Genomic DNA, 18,603 nt, shown 5'->3' with positions numbered 1-18,603 from the left:
TAAAAAGTGGAAGTTTGTGTTGTTTCACAAATTCATCAAATGCCGAAAAAATGTCTTCTCCCCTAGTCCTTCCCAATAATGGTATAATTTTCACAAGTTTTTCTCTTCTTTACTTGAATAATCTTGAAATACCATGCGAATAAATATCATTAACTGAGCAATATCAGTGAAGTCGTTTGATTCATCAAATTGTAATGAAAATGCAACACGCTGGTGAATGTCTGACATTAACCTGGCCTGGAAACTTTTCTCCGGCAATTGGAACTCTTCCTTTCAGCAATTTGAAACCTTGTCTGGGGCTTAGAAGTAGTCTCTTTCTAGTGACTTCTCGAACCGAGAAGCTCCTTTCTGGAAGCAGGAAACTCGTATCTCAAGCAACGTGTATCTGGACAGTCTCTCTGATGGCGACTGTGGACTGGACGGCCTCCTCTCTGACAGCAATTCTGGAACCAGGACCCCTTCTGCTTGCTTCAGTCCCTTTTTATTAGGCCTCCTGTGAGACCTCACATGAAGTTTGGCAATCCCCAAAGAATTGGTACGAGTCTTTCGTCTTAAGTTTCAAGTTCGGCACGCCTTTTGTTCTCCTCCGCTTTCTTTTGATTGTAAGTTGCTGTCTATCAGAAAGTTATTTGAACTCTTTCTGACTGACTTCAGAGATGTTTACACTTAGAGCCTGCAAGTCTTTCTCATACATACAAGTTTCAATAACAATCTTTCTAATGCCGGCATGTATAGCCTCGGTGACAAAAACATTGCCTTCGTTTTTAACACTCTAACATATTCTTATTAAAGCAGTATATACAGTTAGCTTCAAAAGAGTTATTTACAAAAACATCTAATACAAACTATACCAAGACAAACAAAGTTTTTTTTTTTACAGTATTCACATGGGACTTTACCTAAGTAAAAAATAGATGTAATATGCTTTGGAATATTTAATATTTAAGCTACAATCAAGTTTTTACACTTTGCTTATAATCGTATTCACTTGGCTTGCTGTTTGACTTCCACTGATCCAAATTAATTCATTTACGCCGACTTATAAGAAAATTACTGATTTGACAGTTTTAACGAAAAAGAAATAAACAATAGCAATACACTTAAAGTGAATTAAAAAGAATACAAAATAAAGATAAATAAAATATTATGTTTTCAGTTTTAATTAAATTTGTAAGTAACGAGGAATACACAAGAGATCTACTGGTAGATCGCGATCGACGGTATAGATGATGAATAACAATAAAGATATTGTGCTCCCTTCTGTCACTCCTGATTAACTTCAAACTACCTTCTTGTATGGTTTCAGTTCTAACTGATGAAATATAGACAATGAATTGCTTAATGTAATAGCCTCTTTACTCTATATAATTGTAGCATTTTAAACATCTGTTCTCTAGCCATTGTCATATGCCTTTTTCATATCTATAAAACTTAAATCCAGGACCTTGTTATATTTCCATGATTTCTCAAACTTTGATCTGACAATCTCTATTTGGTCTGCATCCAGCTTACTCTTCTCCAAGTTTTCCTTCCAGTTTTTTTAGCCTTTTTTTTCCGAGTATACTTGCATAAATCTTAATAGGACTTAGTAGGAAAATTTATTTGTAAATTTCACGTTCAGTTTTATTTCTCTTTTTATATATGGTTACTATGAGGGTTCTACTGCAATCGTATGGCATTTGATCCTCTTACCAAGCCTTTTGAATTATTATTATTATCCTATGATCCCATGTAATCAAAGACTCATCTAGGATGCAGTGTACTCACTGAAAAACTTTTATATACCTCCATATTTGAGCATTTCTAGTCGAATATCATCCCCGCCTTCCAGACTTGCATTTTTCCAGCTGCTTATATATCCACATTTTAGGTTCTCTTGAATGTTTTATACCACAGTGCTATCGCTGTTTGTTTCTTATAGCAATGGTTCAAAGTGATTATTCCAGACGTCTAGAATATCTTTGTCGTCAGTTTTCATGTCACCTTTATCATCTTTGGTTCCTTTTCCTATACTCTTTCTTCTTCTTTGAAGCCTTTTTTTTTAATAGGTTATAGAAGATTTTGCTGTCTTCCTGATATTTATTTTCTATATTCTTATGATCTTCTCGTGACTTTTGTTTAGCAAACGAATGCTGTTCATTTGTGGTTATGCTAAAAATTAAAAAGACAAAGTTGTTTCTAAAATTCATTTTCAGTCAGTGTTACTCCTATAAATATATGCTTGTTGATCATTATTTAATGATGACACATTTTTTGATCATTTTGATACCGATTGTTTCTTTAATTTTTCTCTAATGCTTCTACTAACTTAGCTTTAATTTGATTTTACGAAGCTGAAATTCTTGTATTACTTTTTGTTTTTCTGAGTTATCTGAAAGAAGCACATCTTCTGGTTCGAAAGCTTCCTGATTGGTGGTTTTGCATGCAGGAATTTTCTTTTCTTGATATTGCCCAAAGAAGTCTTCTAAATGTTGCTCTTTTTCTCTGGTTATCTTTCTGGCTCCAGAAACTAACTGTCAGTGAGGGCTTGTGTTCTCATTAGGTATGGAGATGAGTTCAATAGAATCAGTAACCTTTTCTATTGTCTATATTTTCTAAGTGCTGTGTGGATATGTGTTGATTTTTGTGTGGTTCATGATTCACATTTCCTATAAGATCTAGGGGACTGTGTGTCCAAATGGTCAAAGGGGGTCACAATGCAGACATTGCTGAGAGACTTCTGATTAGTTTACTACTACTATTCTTGCCCATATGAGGACTAAATTGGGAACCTGCTTCTTCACCATGGTAAACATAGATGCTGCCTGATTTCCATTCTTTCTCTTCTGGACATTCTTCCTTACATACATCTTTGATTATTCCCCATTAAGAAAAAAAAAAAAACTACATATGTTATCTCATTCAAATTCTCAATGTACTCATCAGGAATCTCTGATTTTCACTGTGAAAACTTGGCTCTCAACTCTTATTATTATGAGAGTGATTAGTTGGTCTTCCATCTCAAAACTTGACTATGATTTGTCTCTGCTAATGAGTTCCTTCACACTGATCTGGTAGTAACTGCCACCAAAAGTTGTAAAGGTACATATATTCATTGCTCTGGCTACCTATTTTAATGTTCCGACAGTTATTCAGGCTGAATAACTTCATGTGTTTAGGATCTTCATTAAAATAAAATTAAAAACAAAGAAGAGCATCCAAACTACTAGTCACACAAATCTAGATTTCACATATGGAGGAATTCTGGAAAAAATAAGATTTTAACTGATAATGGCTTTGAGAACAGCTTGATTGAATGTAATCTGCAGAGCACGTTAAATTGGATGAGAAGTATACAAACTACAAAAGAATAATGAACAAGAGATTAAGGAGTAGATTTATAGAAAGAGTGGTAGTTGAGTTCAAAGATGACAAGTGTACAAAGACTTTCTGCAATGAGTCTTTCAACTCCACAAAGTAAAGTTATAATATATATATATAATCTCCAGTGCCTATTTCCCCTTTTATCTTTTTAGCTTTCATTTCCATTTGCAATCAGTGTTCATTATATCAGACATCATAACAAACTCCCTTGCTATAACATACTACCCAAAAATGTTTCAACCAAAGCTCCATAGACATAATTCTATTCTAAATGAAATTCACTATAACAAACTTTTCTTCCCTACAAGTTTGTTGTAGTGAGAGTGTTGACTGATATCATTTGATAACAGTTGTATTGACATCAGTTGTAGTCTACTTATGGCAGGTTGTTAAAGAAGCCATTCTAACAAGAGGCTTTTGCTATAATAGAAGTAATTTCATTCTGTCAAAGTTGATCAAACTTGATCATTTTCAGTATTTTCTTTTTATGAAACAAAAAAGAAAAATTAAAATTAAAAATTTTATATGTTGTTCTTTATTTATATGTGTATGCATACATGATAAATTATAACTAAGGATGATATGTTTTGATGAACCAGCTAACAAGTACTGGTCGTTTACCTCCATCTTTTCCACCAGGAGTTATTTGTAATTCTTCAGTAATGGATTTTTCATGGGATCCTTTTAATAATTACAGATTAGCTGTTGGTAAGTTTGTTTATTATTTTAATAATAGTTGAAAATTTTAGTCTTTATTAGTAAAGCATGAATTATTTCTGCTTCCTGCATAATGAAAATATTTTATTAAAATCAGTGCCTGAATACTGTTTTCACCTCCTGCCCTTCCATTTGGCCAGCTCTCTTTGTGGCATACATTGATCACTCGTCTCTCCCATATTGCTCTGTAATACTTAATATGTAAAATGTTACTAATAGTTTCAGGAGGATGGGGGGGGGGATAAGTTTTTAATTTCCCTTGTTGATATTTTATGTGTGAATATGTTGTTATTGCATTTCAAAGATTACTGTGATTGACTGTATTTTTAAAATTACATAGTTTTAAATTTTCATTCAAATCCAGTTTTGCTTAACTCACTGTGGAGAATTATATTTTAACGCAATTACTAAAAGAGTCACAAGGCTTCATTTCGGCAATGTAAAATTACATAGATAAAGTGGATACTAGATCCAACATTATTTCAAAACTGAATGTTTGTAGAAACTATGAAAGTTTTGTTAGCTGACCTGAGAGCTTACATTAATACAATCCATAGCAGCCCTGAGTTGCCTTAGCTTGCACTGACAGAGTGCTGCTCAAGTGTCCATATATTCGCCTTTTGGTAACATGTATGATCAGTTATTTGATCTGGATTAGTTTAAAAATAATCACATGTAGAAAGTGAATCAAAGGAATGTGGATGACCAAGAGAAATTGAGAATAGAAATGGGAGGGGGAGAGATGCAGAATGAACCAAATGATTGGAGAAAGTGGAATTGTAAATACAGGGATGGCAGAAAGAGAATAACAGTGAAGTGAAAGATAATATGGTGAAGAAGATAACAATACTCATATAAAATTAATTGTATTCATTAGAACTAAAATAATAAGATTTTATATATATAAAAAATGTATGTATCATTACGGGTTATTGTGATCTGGCTATGCTTAAGTAGATTTGTTATTTGGAAATTGTATTGTTTTATATATTGAATATATCTGAATTACTATTCTTTATAAATATGGTGAAACTTTTACTGATTTACTCAAATTTTTATGGTAGTATATAGATATACTGTATAAATCGCACCACTAGTGGGCAGGAATGTGCAATATGCAGCCTCTCCCTGTCAAGTCAACCCCTACCTTCCTGTGGTGTGTTTCCACAATAGAGGCTTTGGCATTTGCAGTGAGCATTCCTGCTGCAAAAGGATACTTCCTAGTTGGAGGAAATGCCAACTAGGTGGTAGATGTTCTTCATTGCTCAGTGAAATACCACCACCCAGATTATTGGCAGTCTGAAGTGGCAATTGCCATGTCTGGTCTCCAGAGCAGGGATTCCAGTTTCTGTCCCCCCCCCCCCTTTCTCCATGCAGTGTGAGTGATACCCCTTCAAGACCATGCCAAACATACTTGGAAACCTATTACCTCCTCCATTTCGAAGATATGTCAGTTAAAATGATGGTGCTGCAGGCCTGCCACCAATTAGTGCAGTCCTGAACCTGTCAGTATTAACGAGCCAGGAGGTTTCCTGGCCAACTGGCACATAATGCTGCTTCCCCATACTCTGCCTGGTCATGCCTGGAGAGGAAATCCACTTAGTGATATGTGGGGGACACTGTTGAGGCCACTTCTAGTACAGGGACTGGTTTCTCTCTGTATGGAAGTTATGTCTCTGAGAGTCTATCCCTCTCATTACACGTCCCCACTATATTTCCAGCTAATCACAATTAAACTTATGAAGGTTCCTACAAGCAATGACATCAACACTGAGACAAAAATTAATCTCCCATAACACACAAACCCTGCCAGGATCTCTTCAAATCTCACTTTCACATCCATTTTACTGACATCTGTGGCATTAACACAAACATAAATGATATTCACCACCACTTGCAGTCTTCCAGACCAGACATCCTGTTCCTGCCTCTGTGAAATCCAATATAGCCAGCCAGAGAATGGCTAATTTAGAATCCCTTCTTTTGACATTCTCCAGCTTAAGACTTCCTTTCCCCATTTATTAACATTAATTTGTTGCATTTACTGATCTCCAAACACTGATTACCGTCCTGACCTCTTCACATTCCTTTCCATGAAACTTGACCATCTTCAATCCAGCCATCCAAATAGTGAGGTCATCTTCCTGGGCAACCTCAGTGTCCATAATTGCAACTGGCTCCCCTATTCCAACACCATTAATCAAGCTGGAAGAGAAACAGTCTTTGCCATAAGTAATGACCTAACACAAATTGTCCACCTTCCTACTCAAATTCCTGATAACTCACTTCACTCTCCAAATAATCTGGATCTATTTTTGACCAGTTCTCCTTCTAGATACACCGTATGAATCACCTCTCCTCTTGGCAACTCAGATCACAATCTTGTACAAATTCCTTTCTCACAGGCTCCATCTATGCCCACTCCCAACCTTGCATCTTCTGGCACTATCAAGGAGCCAACTGGGATGACTTCCAGAATTTCTACTCCTTCTTTCCTTGGTCTGAGTAATGTTTCTGCTTATATGACCCTAACACCTGCTGTGAACAAGTTACAGGAATTATTCTCACTAGCATGAAGACCTTCATTCCAATCCAAGGCATAATCCTCATCCACTTTCCAAGCCCTGGTTCAACTGAAAGTGTATCAAAGCAGTCGAAGAAAAAAAATTAGCTTACCACAAGTGCCTTGCTTCAAGAACTCCAGCTTCATACTCTGCCTACACCTACACAATATATGCAAATTATTCATCAGTAGATCCAAATTTTATTTCATTAAGGCCATCACCAAAAAACTTGCCTCCTCTCCAAATGGAAGTCATGATTTCTGGTCCTCCGCTCAGGATGTTGGATGCAACTTCTGCTATCCTGCACTTCTACCATCTCATCCTGATGGCACCATTGTTACTTCATCCAAAGAAAAGGCTGGCCTCCTGGCATCGCCAATTAATTAGCAACCACCAGTATGGATCCTGCCATTCATGATCCACAGATACCTAGTAGCTGACATCACCAACCACTGGACATGTGCCATGGAAAGGTTCAGAGAAACTTGTGCTGTCACATTTCCAAAGCCTTTGACCACGTGTGACAATGTGGCCTGCTCAATAAAATGCCATCCTTTGGTTTCTTTGTGCAATATACACCCCCCCTCCCCCATCTGTAATTGGCTGGCAATCTTTCTTTAATCATTCTTAATGGAATATTATCAGCACTGAGAAAGGATTAAAACTAATTTTAATACTTCCAATATTTCGTCTCTGTCACAGAGACATCTTCAGGGATTACAAAAAAACTTTTTGTAACAACACACACACACAAATAATACAATAGTGAGTGAAACTAAAGTCTTATCTAGGTGGTGTGCCCTCTATGGGCATTTGCAGGTGGCCTAGGATTAAAGAGGGATCTCTGATAATTAATGTTTCCCAAATTTTGGGATGTTCAATGCAACCATATTTGTTTAAATTTGGTTGATTCCTGAGTGCAGATGCAGATTCAAAGAATAGTCTTTCTTTTTTGAATGTACTATGGTGGAGCATGGTGGTTTTTTTCCAAGAGATCCTGTGGGTTGTATCCAAAACATGATCTGCAAGGCCAGATTGACCATAATCATGACTGCAGATGTATGACTTGTGTTCTTCTAACCGGATGGTTGCTGATCTGCCTGTCTGTCTAAAGTAAGCCAGTTTACAGGCACAAGGTAATCTATATACTCCAGGCACTGAGAGAGGAGGGAGCTGGTCTTTAGTGGAGCAGATAAGGGTAGCAAGTTTAAGGTGGGGCTTAAAAGCCGAGGTTGTACTTTTTTAATGATCTGGCTATTTTTTCTGATGTACCATGGATGTAAGGTATGGTGATGGCATTTCTGAAGTTCTTCTGAAGAGATGGTCGGGGAATGGGGAAGGACTTGATTATTTTTTTTAAATGCCATTACTATACATCCATGGTACATCAGAAAAAAAAGCCAGATCATTAAAAAAGTACAACCCCTCTATACAGCTTTTAAGCCTCACCATAAACTGGCTACCCTTATCTGTTCCACCAAAGACCAGCTCCCTCCTCTCTCAGTGCCTGGAGTATATAGAGTACCTTGTGCCTGTAAACTGGCTTACTTTAGACAGACAGGCAGATCAGCAACCATCCAGTTAGAAGAATACAAGTCATACATCTGCAATCACGATTATGGTCAATCTGGCCTTGCAGACCATGTTTTGGTTACAACCCGCAGGATCTCCTGGGGAAAAACCACCATGCTCCACCATAGTAAATTCCAAACAGAAAGACTATTCTTTGAATCTGCATCTGCACTCAGGAATCAACCAAATTTAAACAAATACGGTTGCTTTAAACTTCCCCGAAATTTGGGAAACATTAATTATCAGAGATCCCTCTTTACATCCTAGGCCACCTGCAAATGCCCATAGAGGATGCATTCTAGGTGGAACTAAAGTCCATTTTAGGTGGAATTAAATAATACAATAGTGAGTGAAACTAAAGTCCTATCTAGATGGTCCTCTATGGGCCACCTAGATAGGACTTTAGTTTCACTCACTGTTGTATAATTTTTGTGTGTGTTGTTACAAAAAGTTTTTTGTAACATCCGTGGTAACAACATTTAATACTTCCAAAATATTGGAAGTATTAAAAATAGCTTTAATCCTTTCTCAGTGCTGATAATATTCCATTAAACCTCCAATGTGAATTCTTCACAGCATTTAAGTCTCAACACAGGTATCTACAGTACATCCACAGGGTACTGATTGTAGATGATCTTGTAGCCTGTGATCTCAGAGTACTACTCATTCAACAAACCATGTAGTACTCTGAGATCACAGGCTACAAAATCATCTACAATCAGTACCCTAAACATTGATCTTCATACTTTCCTTCAATGAGGCAAGGACAACCGTGTCATGTTCAATGCCGCCAAAACACAGTCTTGTCTTTTCTCTCACAAAAAAATCTTAGTTCACCTACCCTTACCCTCAGTAAGACACAAATCACCAGACAAGATCAGGTCTCTCTCTCACTACTTAGAACTAACAATTGCTTCCATTCTCTCCTGACATAAACAGATCACATCACATCAGTAGCCTCCTAAGCATCCAAAACACTAGGCATTCTCTTTTGTTCAAAAGGATATTTTACACCCAACCAAATCATAACTATATACAAATCCCTCCCATGCCTAGAATACTGCTCACATGTTTGGGGCGGTGCACCTAAAATTTCCTTAAAATCCTTGATGCTATCCAAAAGTGAGCAATTAGGCTCATTGATGGCCCCTCACTTTCACTTCAGCTTTTTTCTCACAGACACAATGTTTAAGCACTGTGTCTGTTTTTCAGGTACTTCCATGGTCAATACTCCAGTGAATTGGCAACTATTATTCCTTCACTTTCAGTTGCATCGGTTAATACAAGAGCAGCAGCTTCCTATCATCCTTTTACTGTGCAAACTGCAAATGCACTGAATCTGCTGCTTCTCCTCTTTCTCTTTTATTCCATCCATCTCTGTCCTCTGGAGCAGCCTTATTCATGAAGTATTCCCATCCCAAACAATTACTACTTGCAGCTCTTAAAAAAAAAAAAAAAAAAAAATCAAGAGACTTCTATTTCAGTCCTCACTGCACCCTCCCCACACACATGGCAACGATGTGCTTATAGGTCTCTTAACCTCTTATGTATGGGGGTCAATATTATGAATAAAAATAAAAAGTCATTATCATACAAGCATTATTCATTTTCACCTATGCTGAGCAGTAGCTATGTTTTTTAATGTTAATCTTACCAATGAAAAGCTCTTCACCTATAGCATATTGGTACCATTGTGTGGTACCAATATACTATAGATGTAGGATCTTTTTTACCCCAGATTATCTAAGGATTAGATAATCTAAGAATTAGATAATCTGGGAGCTATGTTCTGGAGACCAAACATGGCACTTAGTCAAGCTACTTTAGTCCTCTAATGAGCAGAGATGGTGGTCTGACATTAAGTTCTAGCTACTTTCTGTTGGTTGGAAAATGGGTGCACTATCCACTTGGCCAGGCAGGCCAGCATTTCAAATGCAGATAACTGTTCCAGTTGTTTGTTTGTTTTTTCACAGTAATTGTTTCAAATCTCATAAACTTCAGCTATGAGTAGTGCCAAGAGATTTGTGGGAAGGCAGCAACCTTCACTCATACAGAGAGCTCACTAGACAATAGTATAACAAATGACTAGAGGAGAGTTATGGAATGCTATTAGTAAGAAGTAATTTCACATCAGTAAAGGAATTTTCAGTTGTGAAACAAATTGCATGTGACAAATCTACATCTACATTGCTAAATCTACATCTACATTGCTAAATCTACATCTACATTGCTAAATCTACATCTACATGAGGTTTAGCATTTTTGCTGAGAAACACTGCGGTTTTATTTCCATTTAGAAATTGAAATGTTTATTGGACTTCGGAGCAGTTTGACTATATGCTAAGTTTGCAAGTTAAATTCATCCAAACACTAGGTAAAACTATGGCAATGCTTATCTATTTCATTTCAGGTATTAGTTTACTTGAAATGACATAGATGAGCATTGCCAGTATAGTGAACTGTTACTTAATGAAGGCCTTTTAGCTGAAATACAAGTTTAAAGCTAGAAGAAGAAAATATACTGAAATCTTCCAATGTAAATTGTGGCTTAAAAATACAGGTTATTTGATCTAAAATATTGTGTTGAAAGTACCTTTAAAGTATCATCATTGAAATTTAAGAATGTTGCCAGGGTAGGTGAATTTCTATTTTATTAACGCAATCTCTCAGCATGCTGATGTCCTTTCTGAGAAATTCTTTCATTAAGTCTATGGATTATTGCTGCAAAAGGAAATAACAGAAAAATTCATCCAACTGACCAGATATGTATCAGAGAAATAATGCAGACATGGAACAATGCTTTTTTTATGCAGAATTTCATTTTATTCATCTGAACAATTGGTAGATCTGTGAAAGTTTGCCCAAGGAAAAGACTGGGACTGATGTCAAATAGAAATTTAGCTTATATCATGTTCTTGTTACTGATCACAACATAATGTATAGAAAGTTTCATAATGATGCAAATTAAATGCTTGCCAAAGGATGCATGCATGTACAGACAACAAAAGCATAAAATATTCAGATAGGTAACAATGAGTTTTTTCTTACAATTTTTTCAAGGATCTTTCTTTCATTTTATTAGCATATTACCTTCACATAGTCTATAAGGAATTGAAAACTGATTGGGGCTTCTGACTTAATGTTGATTCTTCATCCTTTCATGATTCACTCCATTATTAAGTATCCACAGGAATATCAAATGAGAATAGATGCAATTTGAGTCTTAGGGACCAAACTATATTCTGTATTACCTTAAACTACTCGAAATTATGATGGTACAACAGTTACAGTTTACACGTGACAATGAGTGAGTGAAACAATTCAAACTGGAATGCAAAAAAGCTCTGTAGTTCTAATTTGGCACCCTCTAATGTTGTAAAAAAGAAGTATTATAGCTGTGTAGAAGTTGATCTTAAGATAACAGTCTCCCAGATTTTGTCAAATTAATGCAACCATACTTGGTCAGGTAAGGAGACTGCCCTTGTGACTTGGCATACTATGGACAGACAAGAATAGCTGTTAACATCCACCTTGGAGAACATAAAAAAAATGTATTTGTTTCTTATGTTCAGTAATTCTGTTATTGCCATCATTATTATGGCAAGCCTGGACTGGCAGACTATACTTTGGACTCCTCCTCATACAGGATTAGATGGAAGAAAACCACTGTGCTATATAGAAGTCATTACATGTCAGAAAGATTATTTTTAGAGTCAGCAGTGGCTATGAAGCATTCTCCTAACCTGAACAAATATAGTTGCATTAATTTGCCAAAAATGGGAGACTGTTATCTTAAGATCAACTTCTGCATAGTTGTAATACTTCTTTTTTTGAAACATTAGAGGATTCCAAATTAGGACTTTAGATCTTTTGTCCATTATATTTTGAATTGTTTCATTCAACTTATTGTTGTGTAACTTGTGTAACATTGTTGTTTTGTGCTCTGAGGATGCTGGTTTAAAATCCAGCAAAATATAAGCCAGTTAATAAACATTTTATAATTTAGTTTGTTTCATGTTGTAATGCCATTGAAATAAGTTATGAATAATGTCTAACACACCTAAACTTGTCTATTATATAGAATGAACAGTGAAAGTCAGCTGCTGGAAAACTTTACTTTCAAAGGAATGAAAGATAGCTAACATCAATGTAAGCAGCATCAGCAGGAATGAGATGGAACTAGCAGAGAAATTACAAAAATATCATCAGCAGAATTGGTATTATTGAATCAAAGAAGGCAAAAAACAGATGATACTCATTAATATTATATATAACTGAAGTATCAATTTATCTTGAATACATCCTAGTCATCATTAGCCAAACATGTGCACGTGAATGCATAAACACACACGACATACTGAACATTGCAACATACAATTAGAACAAACAAGGAATAAGAAAAAATGTTATTGATTGCGACAAGAAGTAGTGATGTATCTAAGCAGGGTTATGAAAAGTGTTTTCCCCTCCTAAATTATATTGTGTAGATTTATATAATAGTGCTTTTGTGTGATAGCCAGACTGGATATAATCATTGTATTGAGGTTCAAAAAGTCTTTGCTTTAGTTTATATCTTGATTAATGTGGAAGTGCTTGTCAACATTTCAAAAATGGCACCAAAGAAGCATACGTCAGCAGCGCAGAAGGTCTCAACTCGGAGATTGAGTTTTCCCCTGGACTTTTAAAGACATTTTAAAAACGTTAAAGATTTATGAAGTGTTAGATGGAATGATAAAAAGGAATGTATTATAGTATCTGAGAAGTGCAATGAAAAGTTAGGATGTTCCAAAAATGAGAACAGTGTTACCAGGAATAATCAGGAAGTGGATGGGAGTGCTTATGATGGTAATAATAGAAGTGACATGGAAGAGCTTAGGCAAGAGTTAATAAAAATGAAGAGTTCAAGTTAAATGTATGGAGGAGGAAATCAAACATTTAAAGAAGAGCATAACTAGTATAAATGACAAGGAAGTTAATAAGGAGAAGCAAATATATAAGGATGATAGGGTTGCTTTATATGGTGACTCAGTCATTAAAGGTGTGGATAAAGTAAAATATGAAGTGCACAAGACATGTTTTACAGGTGATACAATGAAACAAATATTAATGCTTGACATAGAAGGAAGGAACAAGCATCAGAATTAGTGGTAGTGGTGGGCACAAATGACTTGAATAGCAGGACAAAGAATCTGGAAAGGGATTTGAAGAGGTTATTGCAGGAAGTGAAGAAATAATGGAGTCATTGGGTAAGTGGTTGTTTGTTGCCCAGATATGACAGTAGTGAACTGAGAATGAGAGCAACGATACTGAATGAATAAAATGGCTGAATTGTGTCAGATGGAGAATGTTTAATTTGAGAATGTATGGAATTAATTCGAAGGGAAGTTAGAATGGTTTAAAATTGATGGAATGCATTTGAATGGGTTTGATGTTGGTCATTTGGAGCGATTGTTGTTTACTAAGAGTACATAGTGTTCATACGAATTAGTACTGCTAGGAGTCAGAAGTTGAGAAGCAGGTTGTGGAAGGACAGGAAAAGGATGGATACAAAGGTGAGGAAGTGATTATAACAGAGCAAAGTGAAGCAGTGCAAAATGGTGGGGAATGATAAGAATATGAATGAAAATCAGAGCCAGGATCAGAGAAATGGGGATGATTAGAATGAAAGGAGTGATAAGTACTATAGCTGAGAGAATAAACAGTGATTGTGTTGATGTCATGGCTGCAAAGAGACCATCCCATCAACACATTATTCCCATCCCAGAAATAAAGGGTCTGAGTTTGTAGCATTGATTCAGTATGCCCAGAGATAATTGGCATAAGTGAAACTTGGTTGTCTGAGGATCACATACTGTTAGGACTTGAAATAGTAGGGTATAGAATTTTCCAAAAGGATAGAAAGATGAAGAGAGGATGGGGAGTTTTGTTAATGGTAGAAGTGGAATTGTGTCCTTCAAGAGCCAAAGTGGAAAATAGTAATACATGTGAAGATTTTGAAGCAAGATTTTGAAGTTGGTGTGAAGTTGAGATCAATAGAATAGTATATCTAATAGGATGCTGTTATAGGCCAGGGAATGTGGTGTACTGATTATGAAATGTTTAGACAAATTAATTGGACAAGTAAAAGAATGATGATCCTAATGGGAGATTTTAATTATAGGAATGTGGATGGAAAGAAGAGATAGTGCATAGTAACAAGGCGAGTGTGTATTTGTTGAGTTTCTGTGGGATAACTATCTAAAGCAGCATCTGATGGAAGCAGCACATGATTTATCAGTGTTAGATATGGTGATATCTTCAGAGAATGTAGTTGTGAATGAGGTATTGGCTCTGCCACCTGTTGGTGAAAGTGAACATGAGCTATTGGTTTGGAAGGTAGTCAAACAGGAAAAAGTTATCAAGAAGTGGATATTGAATCCAACATTATTTCAAAGCTGAATAGAGAAAACTATAAGAGTTTCAGAGAAACTGCAAGAGTTTCGTGCCAAATATAGATAGAAACTATAAAAGTTTCGCAGATTCAAGTGTAAGCAAACCTTTCATGACAGGGGCAACTCGTGGTAAAGGTGGGGTATGCTCTGTTCATGTATTATGAGGATAGTATTGTGGGTAATACTATCCTTAGTATTACTCGTAATGTAAAACACATCTCCTAGGAGATGCATGATGTTATACATTATGGAGGGGGGGGGGTCACTACCCAGACCAGTTTCGACCTTTGTTGTGGTCTCATCAGTGAGTAGGCAGACCCAAAATTGTAAATACCCAGGTTGTAGTGGTGCAGAGGTTATACTTTACCATACGAATTTCCAAGAGGTTCACATCACAAAAGGCACCAAGAATTATTGAAATAGAGAGCCAGAAGGCTTCACTTCGGCAAATCAAAATTATTCAAATTAAGTGGATATTGAATCCAACATCATTTCAAAACTGAATAGAGAAAACTACAAGAGTTTCATGCCGAATATAGATAGAAACTATAAAAGTTTCGGCGGATCCAAGCGTAAGCAAACCTTTCATGACAGGGGCAACTCATAGAAAAGGTGGGTTAAGCTCTGATCACCATCCTTAGTATTACCCATAATGAAAAACACATCTCCTAGGACAGTGGTGTTCAACCTTTTTTCTATGCAAGCTACTTTTCTATAAAAAGTTATTCGGTGATCTACTCTCTTATAAGTTATTTGGCAATCTACTCTCTTATATAGATCACGTTCCCCCAACCTGATATCTGATTACGCACAAATAAACAACTAAAAAAAATTACACAACTAAAAACTTTATTTGTGTATTTAAAAATTTATTTATCACTTTTAATTATTTTAATATAACAAATATTTTAATACAACAAAAAAAAAACAAATATATTGAAATAAAATATTTATTTCTCTGTTTTGAAAAACCAAAGTTAGAAAAAACAAGATGATTACAAACTCACAAGTTACAGGAAATGCTGGTTGATTTAAAAAAAAAAAAAAAGTTAATGTGAAATTTGGCATTGTTTGGACCTCGCAATATTTTCATAGTCAAGTTGATATGAAGAAATGGCCAATCACAGACAATCATCCAAATGATCATTTGTAATTTGGTGTCTTAATTGATTTTTTATGATGACATTCATATTTGAAAAAGCAGATTCTGACAAGTATTTCGATCCGAAACATGACAGAATTTTTCGCACAATATCAGTTAATATTGGGAATTTTTCATGTGCATACTTCCAAATCACTTCATTGTTTATTAATTTTAAATGTAAACTATTCTGAATGTTTATTATCTCAAGTTCTACTTCAGCTTGGTTTATATCATCCCACTAATTTTATTTGAAATTTCTGTGATGTTCAAGTTTTCTTGAAATGGATTATTGATAAAAGATACAATCATTTCAGTTTTATTAAAATCTTTAAATCTTGAATTTATTTCTTCCTCAACTAATTCTGTTTCATGAATAAATTCTTTTAAATCATAGCAAAGCCTTTCCTGATTTTGTTCAAAAAATTTTAATAAATATGGGAGATGTCTAAATTCACGGTCATTTATATTTTTCTTTAATAAAAGTAAGTATTGTTGGAAAGTTTTAATTGAACTTAACATGTCAATTAAATTTTTATCTCTACCTTGTAACTCTAAATTTAAATAGCTTAATTTCGTACAGAAATCTACTAAAAATGATAAGTGTAACAACCATCTTTTATCACTCAATTGTGGATAAATATCTCCATTTTCATCAAGAAAAATTTTTATATCGTTAAGCAAAAAATCTTTCTAAAAATTGACTTCTGCTGAGCCAGCGAACATTATTGTACAACAGAAGTTCCTTATCATCATCTGCCTGTAATTTAAATAACTGCCATTGCTGGACTTTTCCTCGAACAGAATTTGCAATTTTAAATGTAATATCCAAAACATCTTTTGTGTTTAATCTTTTATTACACAGTACTTGTTGGTGAATAATACAGTGGTACATTAAAAAATCTGGAAATTGTCATCGTTTTTACATATTGAAATGAAGCCTTATTTATTACCTATCATTGCAGGAGCACGTCACTAGTAATAGACACACGTTTTAAAAGTGGAAGTTTGTGTTGTTTCACAAATTCATCAAATGCTGAAAAAATGTCTTCTCCCCTAGTCCTTCCTAATAATGGTATAATTTTCAAAAGTTCTTCTCTTCTTTACTTGATTAATCTTGAAATACCATGCGAATAAATATCATTAAGTGAGCAATATCAGTGATGTCGTTTGATTCATCAAATTGTAATGAAAATGCAACACACTGGTGAATGTCTGACATTAACCTGGCCAGGAAACTTTTCTCCAGCAATTGGAACTCTTCCTTTCAGCAATTTGAAACTTTGTCTGTGGCCTAGAAATAGTCTCTCTCTAGTGACGTCTCGAACCTAGAAGCTCCTTTCTGGAAGCGGGAATGTCTCTTTCAAGCAACGTGGGTGTGGGCAGTCTCTCTGATGGCGACTCTGGACTTGGCGGCCTTCTCTCTGACAGCAATTCTGGAACTGGGACCCCTTCTGCTTGCTTCAGTCCCTTTTTATTAGGCCTCCTCTGAGACCTCGCATGAAGTTTAGCAATCCCCAAAGAATCGGTATGAGTCTTTCATCTTAATTTTAAAGTTCGGCACGCCTTTTGTTCTTCTCTGCTTTCTTTTGATTGTAAGTTGCCGGCCATTGAAAGATTGTTTGAACTCTTTCTGACTGACTTCGGAGATGTTTACACTTAGAGCCTGCAAGCCTTTCTCATACATACAAGTTTCAATAACAATCTTTCTAATGCTGCCATGTACAGCTTCAGCAACAAAAATATTGCCTTTGTTTTTTAACAATCTAACATATTCTTATTAAAGCAGTATATACAGCTTGCTTCAAAAGAGTTATTTACAAAAAACATCTAATAGAAAGTATACCAAGACAAACAAAGTTTATTTTTTTACAATATTCACATGGGACTTAACCTAAGTTAAAAATTGATGTAATGTACTTTGGAATATTTATTATTTAAGCTACAATCGAATTTTTACACTTTGCTTATAATCACATTCACACGACTTAGCTGTTTGACTTCCACTGATCCAAATTAATTCATTTACCCGGACTTATAAGAAAATTACTGATTGGACAATTTTAATGAAAAATAAATAAACAATAGCAATATACTTAAAGCAAATGAAAAATAATACAAAGTAACGATAAATAAAATATTATGTTTTCAGTTTTAATTAAATTTCTAAGTAAGGAGGAATACACAAGAGATCAACCAAAAATCGCTCCGTGATTGACCGGTTGAATACCCCTGTCCTGGGAGATGTATGATTTTATACATTATGGAGGGGGGGGGGGGTCACTAACCAGACTGGTTTCGACCTTTGTTGAGGTCTCATCAGTCAGTAGGCGGACCCAAAATTGTAAATACCCAGGTTGTAGTGATGTAGAGGTTATACTTTACCATACGAATTGCCAAGAGGTGTCACATCACAAAAGAGTGATGTGACACCTTAAGAGAGCTTGGTCCACCTTTGCTGTGAGTTGCCTAAGTGTTGTACCACCTTACCTCAGTCCTGAAGATATTTTCAGGCGCAAACTTTGTTTGCTTACACTTGGATAAAGGATTAAACTAAATTTATTATAGAGAATGGAATCAACAAAGCTGATATAGTAGGAAGTCAACCGAATAAATTTATATGGAATAACAGAGAAATTAGTCGAAACACTAAACTGGCTGTATATAAGACATTGTTCAAACATATTTTAACTTATGGATCTAAGAGCTGAGTCAGAAGTAAAACTAGACCAAAGACTAGAGACCGCAGATATGAGAGCCCTGAGAAAGATTAAGGGCATGAACAGATAGCATCAATGGCAATCATATTAAAAAA

At 35.4% G+C, this 18,603-nt stretch overlaps 1 protein-coding gene across 1 annotated transcript in view; it reads left to right on the top strand.

Moving 5' to 3' along the window:
* pod1 (coronin) overlaps nucleotides 1–18,603 on the top strand; it is a 434,089-nt gene that overhangs the window by 317,162 nt on the left and 98,324 nt on the right. Inside the window, exon 17 of the mRNA XM_090401146.1 lies at nucleotides 3,963–4,071. Within this exon, the coding sequence (XP_090257272.1) occupies nucleotides 3,963–4,071 (109 nt within the window). The remainder of the gene's footprint in view (nucleotides 1–3,962; nucleotides 4,072–18,603) is intronic.

This window comes from Typopeltis vanoorti, chromosome 12, assembly GCF_054136105.1.
Source record: "Typopeltis vanoorti isolate ZY-2024b chromosome 12, IOZ_Tvanoo_1.0, whole genome shotgun sequence".
NCBI classification, from domain to species: domain Eukaryota; kingdom Metazoa; phylum Arthropoda; class Arachnida; order Uropygi; family Thelyphonidae; genus Typopeltis; species Typopeltis vanoorti.
Note: the sequence above shows the minus strand (reverse complement) of the source record. Positions and strands in the feature narration are given on the sequence as shown.